The sequence below is a fragment of the Stenella coeruleoalba genome (assembly GCF_951394435.1).
Source record: "Stenella coeruleoalba genome assembly, chromosome: 16".
Lineage (NCBI taxonomy): Eukaryota > Metazoa > Chordata > Mammalia > Artiodactyla > Delphinidae > Stenella > Stenella coeruleoalba.
The window spans coordinates 58,597,921-58,612,461 of NC_137162.1; the positions used below are offsets into that span (position 1 = coordinate 58,597,921).

General features: G+C 38.6%; 1 protein-coding gene across 5 annotated transcripts in view; it reads right to left on the bottom strand.

Moving 5' to 3' along the window:
- The window catches only part of ADK (adenosine kinase), a 502,280-nt gene extending 487,890 nt beyond the window's left edge, over positions 1–14,390 (bottom strand). For 3 of the 5 annotated variants that reach the window (XR_013824278.1, XR_013824279.1, XM_079900203.1), the window contains exon 1: positions 14,317–14,387. Coding sequence is in view for 2 of the 5 variants with exons in the window: in XM_079900203.1 (XP_079756329.1) it covers positions 14,317–14,381 (65 nt within the window). In the remaining 3 variants the exon portion in view is untranslated. The other 2 variants (XM_079900202.1, XM_079900199.1) reach the window with 2 other exon arrangements.
- Positions 14,391–14,541: the final 151 nt, after the last annotated feature.

Below are 14,541 nucleotides of genomic sequence, written 5' to 3' on the forward strand. Positions count from 1 at the left end.
ATAAAGGAGTCAAGAGTAACTCCTAGATTTTAGACTAAATTAGGTAACTTTGGACTAAATTGAGTAAATGGCGCTGCTGTTACTGAGATAAAAGGGAAAGACAAGAAAGAAGTTCAAAGGACAAGTTCCAGGGGAGGTCGGGGATAGAGATAAAGACTTGGGAAACAGATTTTTCTTTCTAGTCTTCCTTACTCTGTAGTGCCTACTGTTTTCTATTAATAGACTAAAAATAGTTGTCCAGAATTGTATATGCAGTTTCATTTGAACAACATCCTAAGAGGGCAACCATTCTACCTTAGCAGTCACCTGCCAGCAGCCACTAAATATGTATATAATTAAAATAACATGTAAAACTTAATGAGTGTTTAATATGTGCCAGACACCATGCTATATATGTTTCAAGTACTACCTTATTTGAATTTACAAAAACCTTATCAGAAGATTTTTTATTATCACCATTTTACATTTGAAGAAATTGAAGCTCAAAGAGGTTAAATAATTTGCTGAAAGTCACACGTTACAGAACAGAAATCCAAACTCTGGTAGCCTGACTCCAGAACTGGGGCTAATTAACACTGTACAGTGTTACCAAAGTAAACCCAAGACAGACTGACATAAGTCTGAGACTTTTATAAACACCCAAATTTCAGAACACCACACTATGACTTCCACCCGTAAGATGTAGTAGTCCGATAACAGCTTTCTTACTAGCCAGAGCATCATATGAAATACTTTCAGAAATTGTTTCCTTTATTTCCATATGTGCTTATTCATAGATTAAATCTGAGCAGCCAATGAATCTGCCGTTTTTGTCTTTAATTTAGCCAAGACTCCTAATTGCCACCAAGAATCATTTCTTAGACCTCTTCATTTTTAAAAATTTCAACCACAATTTCGTTTCTGTCAAAATCACAAGACTGATTGTTGACAAAGAAAAACATCTTTTTTACTCTGCAAGAATTTAGGGGCACACAATTAATAGCAAGTGGTTAAATTTACTATAAAACTAAGTAAATCTCCCACCCCAGCCATTCACTTTGTGCAAATCAAATTTAGGCTTTAGTAAAATTACAAATTATTTCTTATCAAGATCTTTCAAGACTCATAAATTGAAACCACAAATGTCCACAAAAGGTTCCACTGTAAAAAAAAAATAATTTTTTTTAACTTATATTAGTCCTTGGGTATATCCTCTAACCCCTAGTGCCTATCATGTTCTACTATATAAGAGTAAAAATAAATGTAGTCTCAAATTAAACATGCAGTTTTATCCAAAGAGAGTCCTAAGAAATAGAAATTTCTAATGGGTTGCTTTAGAAATGATGGAACTGGTTTATAAAGTTTTCTTTTATTCAATGTTTTTTTTTCTCTCTAACAGAGTATCCTAATAATAGGAACCAGCAATTTCATAGTCTCCACTGATGAGAACTGACCTAGATTTGAAGGTCCTATCTTCCACCCTACTACATGGGCAGAGGGCCACCTTCTCTCACAGTCTGTGGGACAGGACACAGACTGGCACTGGCTCTCATCTGCCTAAAGACTGACCTGAAATTGGATTTCAGGGTGCAGAGAAAAATAGTGAAATATTTAGAGTGAAACCCCTCCTTGTGGAAATAGGGTAGACTGCTTTTCTGCAATAACTAGATATTTAAAATTGAAAGACTTGGAAGTTTATACAGTGGTGATGGTGGTGGAGGTGGTAGTGATAGTAGTCTCAGTGTTACTGGGAAACCTGGGATGGAGAGAAGTGCAAAGAGCCCACGAAAACTGTTGTATTGGGAAAAATGTAATCTTTGAAGTGTCTTTCCTTATGCAGCACAACAGTCAAGTAGAATTAAAATTATATATATAAATATAGTATATATACCATAGCATTCCTTGGAGTGCTTTCAATGGAGATCACTTGACCCAGTGGTTACTTAATGTGATCATGTAATCTCAAGTTAAAGGGGAAGGATCATTAGCTTTTGGGGTGGGTCATCGTGCAGATTTTCTAATGATTCATTACATATATGAGAGAATCAGGTACGGGAAACGTTAAGAACAAATTTTTTTTATTGCCTCAATAGTTATATAAGTTCATCAAGAAATGCAGTGTGGGGCTTCCCTGGTGGCGCAGTGGTTGAGAGTCCGCCTGCCGATGCAGGGACACAGGTTCGTGCCCCGGTCCGGGAAGATCCCACATGCCGCAGAGCGGCTAAGCCCGTGAGCCATGGCCGCTGAGCCTGCGCGTCCGGAGCCTGTGCTCCGCAACGGGGAGAGGCCACAACAGTGAGAGGCCGCGTACCGCAAAAAAAAAAAAAAAAGAAATGCAATGTGATGGGACTACCAATATCAGGGTTTGATATATGTTCACATACACAAAGTATGTACATAGGTATGTATGTATATATAATATTATTCCAAAAATTGATATTTTGGTGTAACTAAGCATCTATAACTTATAAACCATTTATCCTCATATGCCTGTTTATAAGTTTAAAATACACATAAGTTCTCCCATTTCATTTGGGGGTGGGTTTAAATAGTTATTTTTAAATACTGGCATCTAAACCCACAGAATTTCATTCTAAAGCTCTTACCATTTTTCACATTCTCCTCCTTAATTACTTTGAAGGAAATCTTGACCACCATCATGTCTTCCTCGGTGGGAAAAAAAGAGCCTGGGGTGGAGGAGCATTTAAGATGAATGTGGTTTATCTGAAAAACAGGACATTTTTCTGCAGACAGAGGCAAAGAAGAATGACTCTGCAGCATAACTGGTCAAACAACCAGCCCAACCCATTCCCCAAAAGCCAGGGGTTACACCCAAACACTGCTTCAACATCTGGGATTCTAAATAGCCAAGGGTATGAGAAGATAAATCCTTTTGCTTATATCTTAAGAAAGTGCTATTAATATTCCAAATATGGGCAGATATTCTGACATGGACATTTCCACAAATCCCTACAGCTCTGTCACAGGGAACAGTCCTCTTCTGGAAACCACTCTGTCACCTAAAGATACAGTACACCACAAAACCTGCATTTTACAAGAATTAATGCTTTCTTTTGAGGTATGATTGACATATAACATTATATTAGCTTCAGATGTAAGACGTAATGATTCAGTATTTGTATATATTGCAAAATGATCATCACAGTAAGTCTAGTTAACATCCATAACCATAAATAGTTACAAAGATTTTTCCTTGTGATAACAACTTGTAGGTTTTTAACAGAAACGTTTAATAGTTTTGTTTTCTTTACTGAGGGGTAGAATGGGGGTTGGTGGGAGCAGATTTCTCACTTTTTCAGATTTCAACAAAAACATAACAGCTTCAGGCTTCCCTGGTGGCACAGTGGTTAAGAATCCGCCTGCCAATGCAGGGGACACGGGTTCGAGCCCTGGTCTGGGAAGATTCCACATGTTGCGGAGCAACTAAGCCCGTGCGCCACAACTACTGAAGCCCACGCGCCATGCTCCGCAATAAGAGAAGCCACTGCAATGAGAAGCCCGCGCACCGCAACGAGGACCCAACGCAGCCAAAAAAAAAAAAAAAAAAACATAACAGCTTCAGACTGCCTGTATGTGAAGGGAAGAAGTAATTAAATCCAAATGTAATCTTCAGGCATTGTAAGAAGGCAATTCTTACTCAATGTCAAATAGAGTTTTTAGGTAGTGTTAGGTAGCAAACTTATCTTAAGACTCCACAGAAATTTTTAGACCTTAAATTATTTCTACAAAACCTAAAACTCACAGTTCCATGGAAAAATACTACACATATTTAAATTAAACTCTGCACTTTGAAATCAAAAATTGACACATTTTCCAATGTTAGGGGTACCTGTGGCAGGGTGCAGGGGAGTAGACTATTGAAATTAATCATCTTTCAAAGGGCAATAACAGAATTAAAAGGTTGGATAAATTCAGTCACGGTTTTCAAAATTATTTTACAATAATTGTGGCAGATTAAAAATGGCCACAGTTTCTTGGAGACAAGAGTCTATGTCCCCTCCCCTTAAATCTGGGCTAAACTATGACTCCTTTGACCAGATTCCAGGCTAGCCTTAAAGGACTGCCAGCTCCTGCCTTGGTCTCTGAGCTGCCATCTAAGAGGTCCAACTACCAGGTTGAGGAAACCACATGGAGAGGCCCTCAAGCCACACAGAGAAAGAGAGGAACCCAGCTAAGCCAAGATTGCCAGCCACCACTACCAAAACACCAGGCAAATGAGTAAAGACAACTTGTACCCTCCACACCAGACCTGTTATCGGCTAAATACCTCCAAGTGATCCTAGTCAATAGCACATGGAGCAGAAGAATCAACCAGCTACTCCTGACCCACAAAACCATGAACTCTAGTAAAATGGCTGTTCTTTTAAGCCACTAAATTTTAGGACAGAAAACCAAACTCATTGTGAAAAATATATTTTGCATTGCAACTAATACTCCATAAATATACATAATGGAAACGTTTCACAAAGCAATACTTACCCTTACCATATTCAATGCATTGACCTTTCCTATTTTCCTTTTATAAAATACCACTTTTTCTATACCCAAATTGATTCATGATCTAGTTTGAAAAGCATTTTAATCTGTACGACTCATTTCACACAAATCTAGACAGAAACCTTAATAGGACCCAGGTGTTCTGATTCCTAATACAAAGCTCTTTTTCCTTGCCCCACACTAACAGCCCACAGGTTCATAATAAGAAGCTTCTCACAAACTCACATACACACCTCAGAGCTGAGTGAAAAGTTGAAAAGCAGAGATGTCTGATGTTGGAAGTTATGTAGAAATCAGAAATAGCTAAGAGGAATGAGGCTTTTCCTTTTTTATCACTTCCCTTTACTTCCCCCCTTCTTTTCACAGATCTGTATTTTCCTATCCCTACTTCCTTTTTCCTCTGGTTATCAAGCATTATAAAACTGAGGTTTTTAAATATTAGTTGAACTTAATGAAATGTTATAGTCATATTCTTAAAAGTAGGCTAACTGAACATTTTATCATTTCTTTAAAACTGTTGCTTTTTTTTTTTTGGTATGAGGTCCAAGACTAATTGTAGCTGTAGGTCATTTTTAATGAAACAGAATTCTCATCACTGCCATCTCAGATCTGGTAGAACATTTTCATAACATTTGAATTAATAATATTAAAAGATTAACAGCTTTTTAGCAGATTACTAGTAATTGTTTTGTATATAACACAGGAGTATTTTCTGAAGCAAAGGGCTTGCTTTTTTTTTTGATCACACAAATCACTGTTGATTCCTGTTCTATTGTTTATACAATACCTGAATATTTGAGCTAATCACTAAAAATAAATCAGATTCAGGTTTGAATCCTATCTCTGCCACTTATTGTATAATCTTGAGCATATTAAACTCTGTGAACAGTAATGGTTATCCCATATAATTATAATAATTAATAATGCTAAGTCATAAGATTCAAATTATCAATATCAGGGAAAATTGCAAAATCTCTAAAGTAAATAAAAACTTACCACAAATTGTTCTTTTAACTGAAACATTTTAACTCTTAAACATATGCAAAATTGGTTTGCCCAAGGCTTTTAGCGGAAAACACAACCTGCTCAAAACTGAAGCTCAATGAGTTAATCCATTACAAAGCATACAATTAAGTATATCCCACGAGGGGATATTTATTCTTGGTGGTGGTGGGGGAGGGGGTACCTACATGTGTGAATAAGAGAACTTGAAAGACAAAAATCTAAACAAGGTTACTAAACACTAAACACATCACCACAGAATTTCTTTAAATAGTGTGCTTATCTGGCACATACAGAATTCACTTTGACACGTTCTCAATTTGTGTCTTCATAGTGTAATACAAACAGCAAGAAACGTGAATCAGATGTCCTGAGTGTAGAGTGAGAGCTTAGTACTTAGGGATGCTTAACTTCTCTGGGTCTATTTCCTCAGATGAAGGCAGTTACCTGGTGGCCTTGTGAGGACCTCTAAGAAAAGGTAAAAGTGCTTGACATATTCTTTAATACGTTGTTTGTTTGTTTTTAACATTTATTTATTTATTTGGCTGTGCCAGGTCTTAGTTGTAGCATGTGGGATATAGTTCCCTGACCAAGGATCGAACCCAGGCCCCCTGCATTCGGAGCATGGAGTCCTAACCACTGGACCACCAGGGAAGTCCTAAATATGTTATTTTTATCTTTAAAAAAAAAATTAAACTTCATTTCTTGTTCTAGAAAGTAAGACAATGACAAGTTATGACTTCGGATCAAATTTCACCTCAGATACTTACTAGCTGTTACCTGACTGACATTTAACTTCACTGGGCTTCAATTCTCTCAACACAACCATGTAAATATCAGACTTTGATTTTAAGTACCTCCTCAGGCACCAACAATCTCAAGAGTCTAAAACATGTTCAGAGTTTTCAAAAATCACATGAAATTGTAAATTACCGTTTCAAAGCCACATCTGGCTAATACTGAGATTTGCTGTTGTTTTCACACTTCAGCACCATTTGTTGGAAACTTCAGCTACAGAAGATCCTACCTCAGGATTTGCACATCTAGCCATCTCCTCCCATTCCTGCTCCCACCAGCATTCCCAAGCAGTCTTTGGAAATACCAAAGTAGCTTCTAAAAGGGAAAGGCTAGGAAAGCCTGCTTTAACCTGTTTTATGGGTATAAAGAAGAAATATCTTGACCAACAAGAAATCATTTACATTTAAAGAGCTCTGAATCTGACTTGATAGCTACAGGATACTAACAAGTTTTCTAAGGAATGTAGTTTATTCAAGCTTCACATAGAAGTGAGATCGAAGGTCTCGTGTGTGCGTGTGTGTGTGTGTGTGTGTGTGTTTTCCATTAGTGAAAAAATGTACTCCTTTCCCTTATTTGTGCTGAATCTAGGGGAGGAATGCTACACAAATAGGGGAAGAGGGGTACTAACGAAGGGATTCCTGTCTAATGCAGGAGGCTGGGCAAAGATAACTTAACATTGCTCCCATTTCTAAGGATTTGTGAGTGTAAGTCTAGAAATTTATGTATTTCTCTACAGAGCATCTTTACAATATTCAAACTGAGGGATGAATATACCCAAAGAAGTCAAACCTACCATGTAGAGAGGAAGCTAACCCCCACACCTTCAAAAAAAAAAAAAAAAACTTTTCAAGCTATTTTTTACTAAAATACTACTTTTTAATACTAAACATTTAGTACTACTTAATTTAATAATATAACTATGTTTTATTATAATATTTCAAATCTAAACAATCCAGCTCTGTACATTTGGATAAGCAAGTGCTATGTAAAACAAACAAGATAAAGTAGAATTGTCAGTATACTTGAATGGGATCAACATGCTATCCCATGCTAAAATGTAATATAATCAGTTCATCTTGAGTATGTGAGAACAGAGACATAACCAAGGGTGTAAATCTGCATCACTTCTACAGCTTAACAGCTCTAATCTTCACCAAAACTAAGAACTAAAAATGATAGCTACGGTCTCAGCTCTGCATAGGAAAAACAATTTCTAAAAAACTCTATTTTAGGAGGAACCCAAGACTTCCTCAGTCATGCCTATAAAACAAGAAAATGTTCAAATCTCTAATGTGGTTAACTTCAAAGGCAACACATTTGAACTGTTTGGTTTTTTTAAGATAATTTTCTTGTTTTTCAATTTGCTTACTCAAAAACTTAACATGGCTTTCCAGACTTCAGCTCAAGGGCTCAAAGAGTAAAACTATTTTGCTACATCAAGCTTAAAGGAATTTGAGAACCCTAAGACATCTGAATTTGATTCTTTTGCTATATTTTGTTTTCCAGTGACCCCTCTTGGATGAGTCAACAGACAAATTTCTTAAAAAGACCATTTTGCGGTATTACCTGTTGGTTACATAGTACACTGTTACACAGTACGCTATGAAATTAAGAACAATGTTGCTAACCTTCAGTGCTTTTGGAGTTCTAATTAAAATGCAAATAAGCTCACTAATTAAGGACCTGCTAACCCATAGGGAAAAGACTGATCATTCTGATAAGTCACTGCGTTCTTCTTTGCAAATTCATTTTCAGAAAATTTATTTCTCCACCAAATAAGCAATTCTACTACATTTTTTTTAAGAAACAAAACACTGACCACACGGCCTTAATAAAATGTTACTATTTATATAGGAGTAATATATTTATTCTGAGGGAATTTTCCCCATGGACAAATGCACGAAATGATTATTATAGTCAAGGCTCACTATAGTCACCAGAAAGAACAGAAATGTAATCTAGGAGTGCATCTCTTGGCCTCTGTCTTCTAGTATTGGATTTATTTCACACACAAGCGCACTCCATGTAACAATAAAAAAGAAAGGTCCAAGAACCATGAAATGTTTTCAGGTAAGAGATCTATCAACTCTTATGAATAGATAAGAATTTACAGCCAAAACATGAATCCATTTTGTGCCACTGAGTACTACAAACATAACCTTAAAACATCTTTAGAGTTTAAGAATTAATTCACTGAATAAAAATTTAGAGCCTATGTTGCAATGAAGTAATTAGTTATAAGGCATTAAGAGTGATTCAACAAGTTTCCCTACTTCAAGTAGCACTAGACGAGATAAAACATGCACACACTGTGCACTGCAATAATGCAAAGTATAAAGTACAACCAACCAGTGAAGGAGCTGTTTCCAGGCTTGGTGATTAGGAAAGTTTTATAGGGAAGATAAACTTTGGCTGGACCTTGAGGAATGATGTTTTCATAAATATATTCTATATATGCTATAATGAACTTTTCTCCTGCTAAGAGAATGATACCACCTCACCTCCTACACCCTACAAAGTGCTGGTGGAGCTGTTGATTAGAGCGTCCTCCTCAACATCCATGCACTCCCCCACATATATAAACACCATTGGTGTGCATGCAAGCACGCACACTTGCACACAGGAAAATGGCTGAGAGTATATCCAAGGCTGGCCAAAATCCCCACCTCTGATACACTAATTGATTCAATGGTGGGTATGTAACCCAGGCAGGACTAATCAGAGTATTCTCAAAACTGATACATAGATGTGGAAAGTCTCTGCCTTTGGGCTCATGAGATTTTGGGCTTAGGGATGAAAAATGCCATCTTTCTTGTTACATTAAGATGGGCTGTGTGAGAAATGAATTCAATACCAGACGACAATAGAGGGAAGACATGCACTCCTAGAATGAGTCATATCTGGCTAGACTTCCTGCTCTTTTAGTCAACTGAGTCTCTTAGAAACTTAATGGTTCTACTAGGGAAACAGAAACATAGTTTCAATGCCTGTCTTTTTACCAAAAGCCCTTCTCACTTTCCCTGGGCTCCAGGCATTTCATGTTTACCTCTAGATACCCAGGACAATCCATGCAGGCTTTCCTCTGACTCTGCCTTTTCACCACCCTCTCTCTGCCCTAGTATATAATGTCTGGGAAAGGACCTTATTAAGGGATTCATACAAAGTACCTCAGGAGACTTCTGTTTTTCGTTTTCCTTCAAAACCAAAGTTTTAATCTTAAAGGATTAAACTTATAAATATAAGTGAACAACATGCAATATCACCCGAAAAGAGCCAAACTCAATTTTAGGCTTCATTGTTAAAAACATAAGGTCTAGAAAAGTAAAGATTATCAGTCCCACTCTATGCTGCGCTGATAATTTATCCAACAAACATTAACTGAATAGTTCCTAAGGACCAGGCACTGAGCAATACTCTATGGACGCACAATTGATCATCCTTTCTCTTTTCTAGTATGCATACATTTTTCTCATTTAATCCTCACAACAGGCCACTCCAGGAACAGTACGCTCAGTTTATAAAAATCATCTTCTGGAGAATTTCCTGAAACAGAAAAAAAAAAAAAAGGTGTTTTAAAGAGATTGGACGTTGGGAACAGACTTGAGGACACAGGGAAAGGGGAGGCTGGGACGTACAGAGTAGCACTGACATATATACACTACCAAATGTAAAATGGATGGCTGGTGGGAAGCTGCTGCATAGCACAGGGAGATCAGCTAGGTGCTCTGTGACCACCTAGAGGGGTGGGATAGGGAGGGTGGGAGGGAGGCTCAAGAGGGAGGGGATATGGGGATATGTGTGTACATATAGCTGGTTCACTTTGTTGTATGGCAAAAACTAACACAACAATTTTACTCCAATAAATACGTATTTTTTAAAAAAATAAATAAAGACCAAAAAAAAAAAAAATGAAGAGGTTACTAAAACTGTTGCTTGGTCATCTAAAATACTTACAGACTTTTATTCCTAGGTTTAATACACAATTTTAAAACACAGGGTCCTAGTGAGAGGTAAAAGACAGAAGGAAAGACTAAAAGGAGTCCATGGAAGTGAAATGGTTAAGAAGCAATAATTTGAGAAAAGCTCAACATTTGCTGATTGGAGAAGTGCAGTTTGTTTCCTTTTTAATAGAGATTAAAATTATATATAATTTATATATATATAAATTATATAAAATTAGAAGTCATGATCCAGAACAATGTGTAATTGCTAAAACATCAGAGAGGGTTACAATGTGGGCTCTTCAGATTCAACCCTTCCTAACATCGACTTCAGAGCTTATGAATATTTGCTATGATGAATAAGTAGAGCTACTCCTGAAGACTAGGCAGAACTTGAACCTGTAGGTGGAGAGACTGGTTAAGAAGCCAACACCAAGTCTAAGCAAAATAAAGTTTCAACTTGAGTTGTGGCAGCAGGGATGGAAAACAAAAGGAATTTATCAGACATAACTGAAGAAGAAAAGACCAACTTTGATAACCATACGCAGAGGGAAAATGAATCAAGTATCTAGGTTCCAAACTTTGGAGTAAGAGAAGTTAGTGGTGCCGTTAACAGATGTAGGGACCATGGAAGAAGGTGCAGATTTAGGACAGCAGATGGATTTAATTCGATATATATGACTTTGAAGTGTCAGCAAGACACTCAGAAGGAGATATTCAGCAGACAGTTAAAATTAGGGTCTGAGAGCTGAAGGTAGAGGTAGAAAGATCACAAAAGTGAAAGTGTTCAGTACAAAGCCTGGACCCTCCTACACCTTCTGCTTCAGTCAGACCAAACAAATGTAGAGGTAGAAAGATCAGACAAGAGGTAGAAAGATCACACAAGTGAAAGTGTTCAGTACCCCAACAGAGGCAGCTCTCTGCCATTTCTACCTCCAAACAAACTTTTCTATAAGCCAGACACCCTACTTCACATCTGGTTAGCATCGTCTTTCAGTATGTCATCTTTCGGTATGCTCAGTTATCATTTTCCCAAACCCTACTCATTTTCCACCAAGAGGATGGTACCTGGGTCTTAGCTCTCTCACTCCATGTACCTAATTTTTAGCACCATGCCTAAAATAGCAGGCATTTGAAAGACTGACTAAAAGAATAGGCTTGGCATGTGCTCAACAAGCCTTGGAAGGAACTCTATCCTCTTTAGAGGTGACCGCTGAAGAAATTAACTTGGATGATATTTCCAAAGGAGAGAAAAGAAAGTTAAGTGGTCCCAAATACACGTAATCATCATGGAACATTTTTATCTAGGGAGCAGTTCCCAAAAATGCTTCTTGACTTCTTTCAGGCCTAAATACATCATCTGTAACACAAGGATCATTATTCCTACTTCACATGTTGATGGGAAGATTAAATGAGATAGCATAAATAAAGCACCTAGTATAACGTATGGCACTCAATTAATGTTCCTCAACCCAATGTGAAAATATGACAGAGCTAGCTTATTTCTTTGCAACTTCAGTAACTGCTATACCCTAAAAAGCCTAGAAAAATAATGGATATTTGAGAAAGGAAAGCTAGACTTGTCAGATGCTCTCCATGAAGCCGTTTTTTCCAGCCTCACACTATTGTCACTTTTGTGTGGATAATTCTTTGGTTTAGGGGGATTCCTGTGCATTGTAGGATGTTTAGCAGCATCCTTGAATTCCACCCACTTGGTGCCATTAGCCCTCCCCGCCAAATATGTCTCCAGACATTGCCAAATGTCCCTTGGGGGGGCAATACTTCCCCTGCTTGAGAACTACTACCCTAAAACTAACTGAAATTCTCACAAAGCCCTAAATCCTTTTCTTGACATCTACAAATTTATATCATAAATTTATTTGTTCCCTAGGAACTGATTCTACACATTAAATCATGCTTAGACTTTATAAGCCGTTCTCTTAAAAGTTAACCAAAACTGTTAGCTAGCCCCTTAAGTATCAAGCAAGTCATCACAGATAATGCATGAAGTCTAACCACTCAGTGTATTACCACACTGAGACCCTTAAAGCCAAACTAATATAATGAAAGTAGGAATAGCCAATCCCAAAAGGTCTTCGCACAAAATGAAGAGATTTATCCCAGTACTCAGGTGTCTAATCCTGACTTCATGTCTACAGGTGGTACTAACTACATATTTTATAAAATGAGTTTTAGTTGCCTAAGGACTTTTACAAGTTTTACGTAGACACTAATAACATGTAAAATAACATTACACCTGTTTAAGAATTATTATGTATCATATACCCATATATTGCAACAACGTAAAAAGCTATGTACACTAACCACAGAACAAAACAAAAAACAGACAGGAAAGTAGAGAAACAAAAGCTGAGTGAACAGTTCACTAGGGCTTTTGGACAAACTGTGTGAGGTTAATAAAGTTGACCTTGATCAAGTTACTTAACCTCTCTATACCTATTTCCTCCTTGCTAAAATGTATATAATTATAGTGTCTACCTTGTAGTGTTGTGGGATTGAATGAGTTAAAAAAGGTAAAATGCTGAAACAATACACATTAAACATTATTATTTATCGTTATTTTTAAGGCTGCATAGGCGAAGAGAAGCGTATCTTGGGTGGTTGTATACAAGTAGGCACAGTAAAGTCAAACAACAATGAACATGCACCCAGATGCTCTATGTTCAAACTTCAGTTCCTTAACTAATTGTTTCATTTGGGCTTCCATTTTCTCATCTGTAAAATAGGAAAGCACTTTGAAAACAGATTACCATATGACAAAATCTAAGGGTTGTATGTTTAGTAGGATAGCAGGGGAAAGTTGCAGCTGTCTTCCAATTTGGTAGAGGAAACTTTGTGAAGAAGGTACTTTTTAAGGAAATACTCTAATAATGGGCCAACCAGGGAAAGCACATGCCTTGAACCCAGGTAGGTCTGATTCAAAAGCCTTTGCTTTAGTCTACAGTTTGAAAGCTTAAAACGAAAAAGGAACATCCTGAGTCGTTTAAAAAAAAAGTTTATTTTCTTCATATAAGGTAGGCACACTAACCCTTTGACCCTTTGAAAGTAATAGGAATACATTAAAGGCACTGGCAGGGATTTGGTCACCATCCATTCAAAACAGCGTTAACACACCACCAAACCGCTAAGTGATCTTTTCTTTTCAATTATGAAAGATTCGTTCTTTCAGAGGTAAGGAAGGGTAATGCTAGAAAAAATGAGATTTGCCTTGTATGATCAGGAGTGTCCCAACAGTTTTAAATCAGTTTGATGTCTATTTTTAGATACAAAAATCTTTGCCTTCCAAGGAACATTTCAAAATCATCAAGGAATACGCATACTGCACCTTATACTTATTAGGAAGTAATATTTTAACCAATAACTTTTTGTAAGTAAAAGTTGCAACATCAAATCATATGTGAAACAAAAGTTAGGTGCAGAACTATCTCCACCGCTGCCAAAAGTGCAAAGAAAAAAAGAAAAATCAAGCTTTCCTAACCGTTCAGGCAAATGCCACCTCCGCAAAGCCTCGGAGGGGGAGTCTTGGTCCCCGGTAGAGGATCTCCAAAGATAACACCATTCGGTTCGATGTACGTACGAAAAGGAAGGTCAAGGCGCCCTTCCGCGACCTTTACGAAAACTCCCAAGAATTCTGTCTTTGCCCCAGGGTAGAGCTGTCGCTGGGCATTCTCCTCGACATCCCGCCGGGAAGAGGAGGTCGCCGCAAGTGACTCGGATCAGGTCGGGTCCGGTCCTCACTGGTCGCACCAGCTCAGCTCGAGCGGGCTCCCACGTGGCGCCCGCAGCCTGCCCAAAGACGGCGCTGCACCCCCGGCCGGCGTTCTGATTGGCCAAGGGCGGCCGAGCGTCTCCGGAGCCGGCGGTGACTCGGCCAAACTGGGCGGGCGCCGGGCAAAGGGTCGCAGCCAGGAGGGCAGCTACCCGAGCAACCGGTCCCGTGTGTTGGCCCCATGCCGGCGGTGCGGATACCACCCGGCGCCTCGGTCGCGCAACCCCATGTGGTCCCGGGTTAGCAGCAGGCACAGTCACCCTCTACCCTGTGTCAGGTAGCGCTCACCTCAACACTCGAGGCGCCTCCACCTTCAGCTTTTTGGGCTTCGGTTCCTCCTCAGCCGCTGCCATTTTCGCGCTCCCACCTCACTTAAGCTCCAGAGCTCGCCCCACCCCTTCGGCTCTCGAAGGCCCCGCCCCCTCTCCCATCACCTCCTCCTTATCTCGAAACCCCGCCCCTCTCGGCTCCTCTCAGTTCGTGCCTCTCCCAGGCACAGCTATTTGGCTCTAC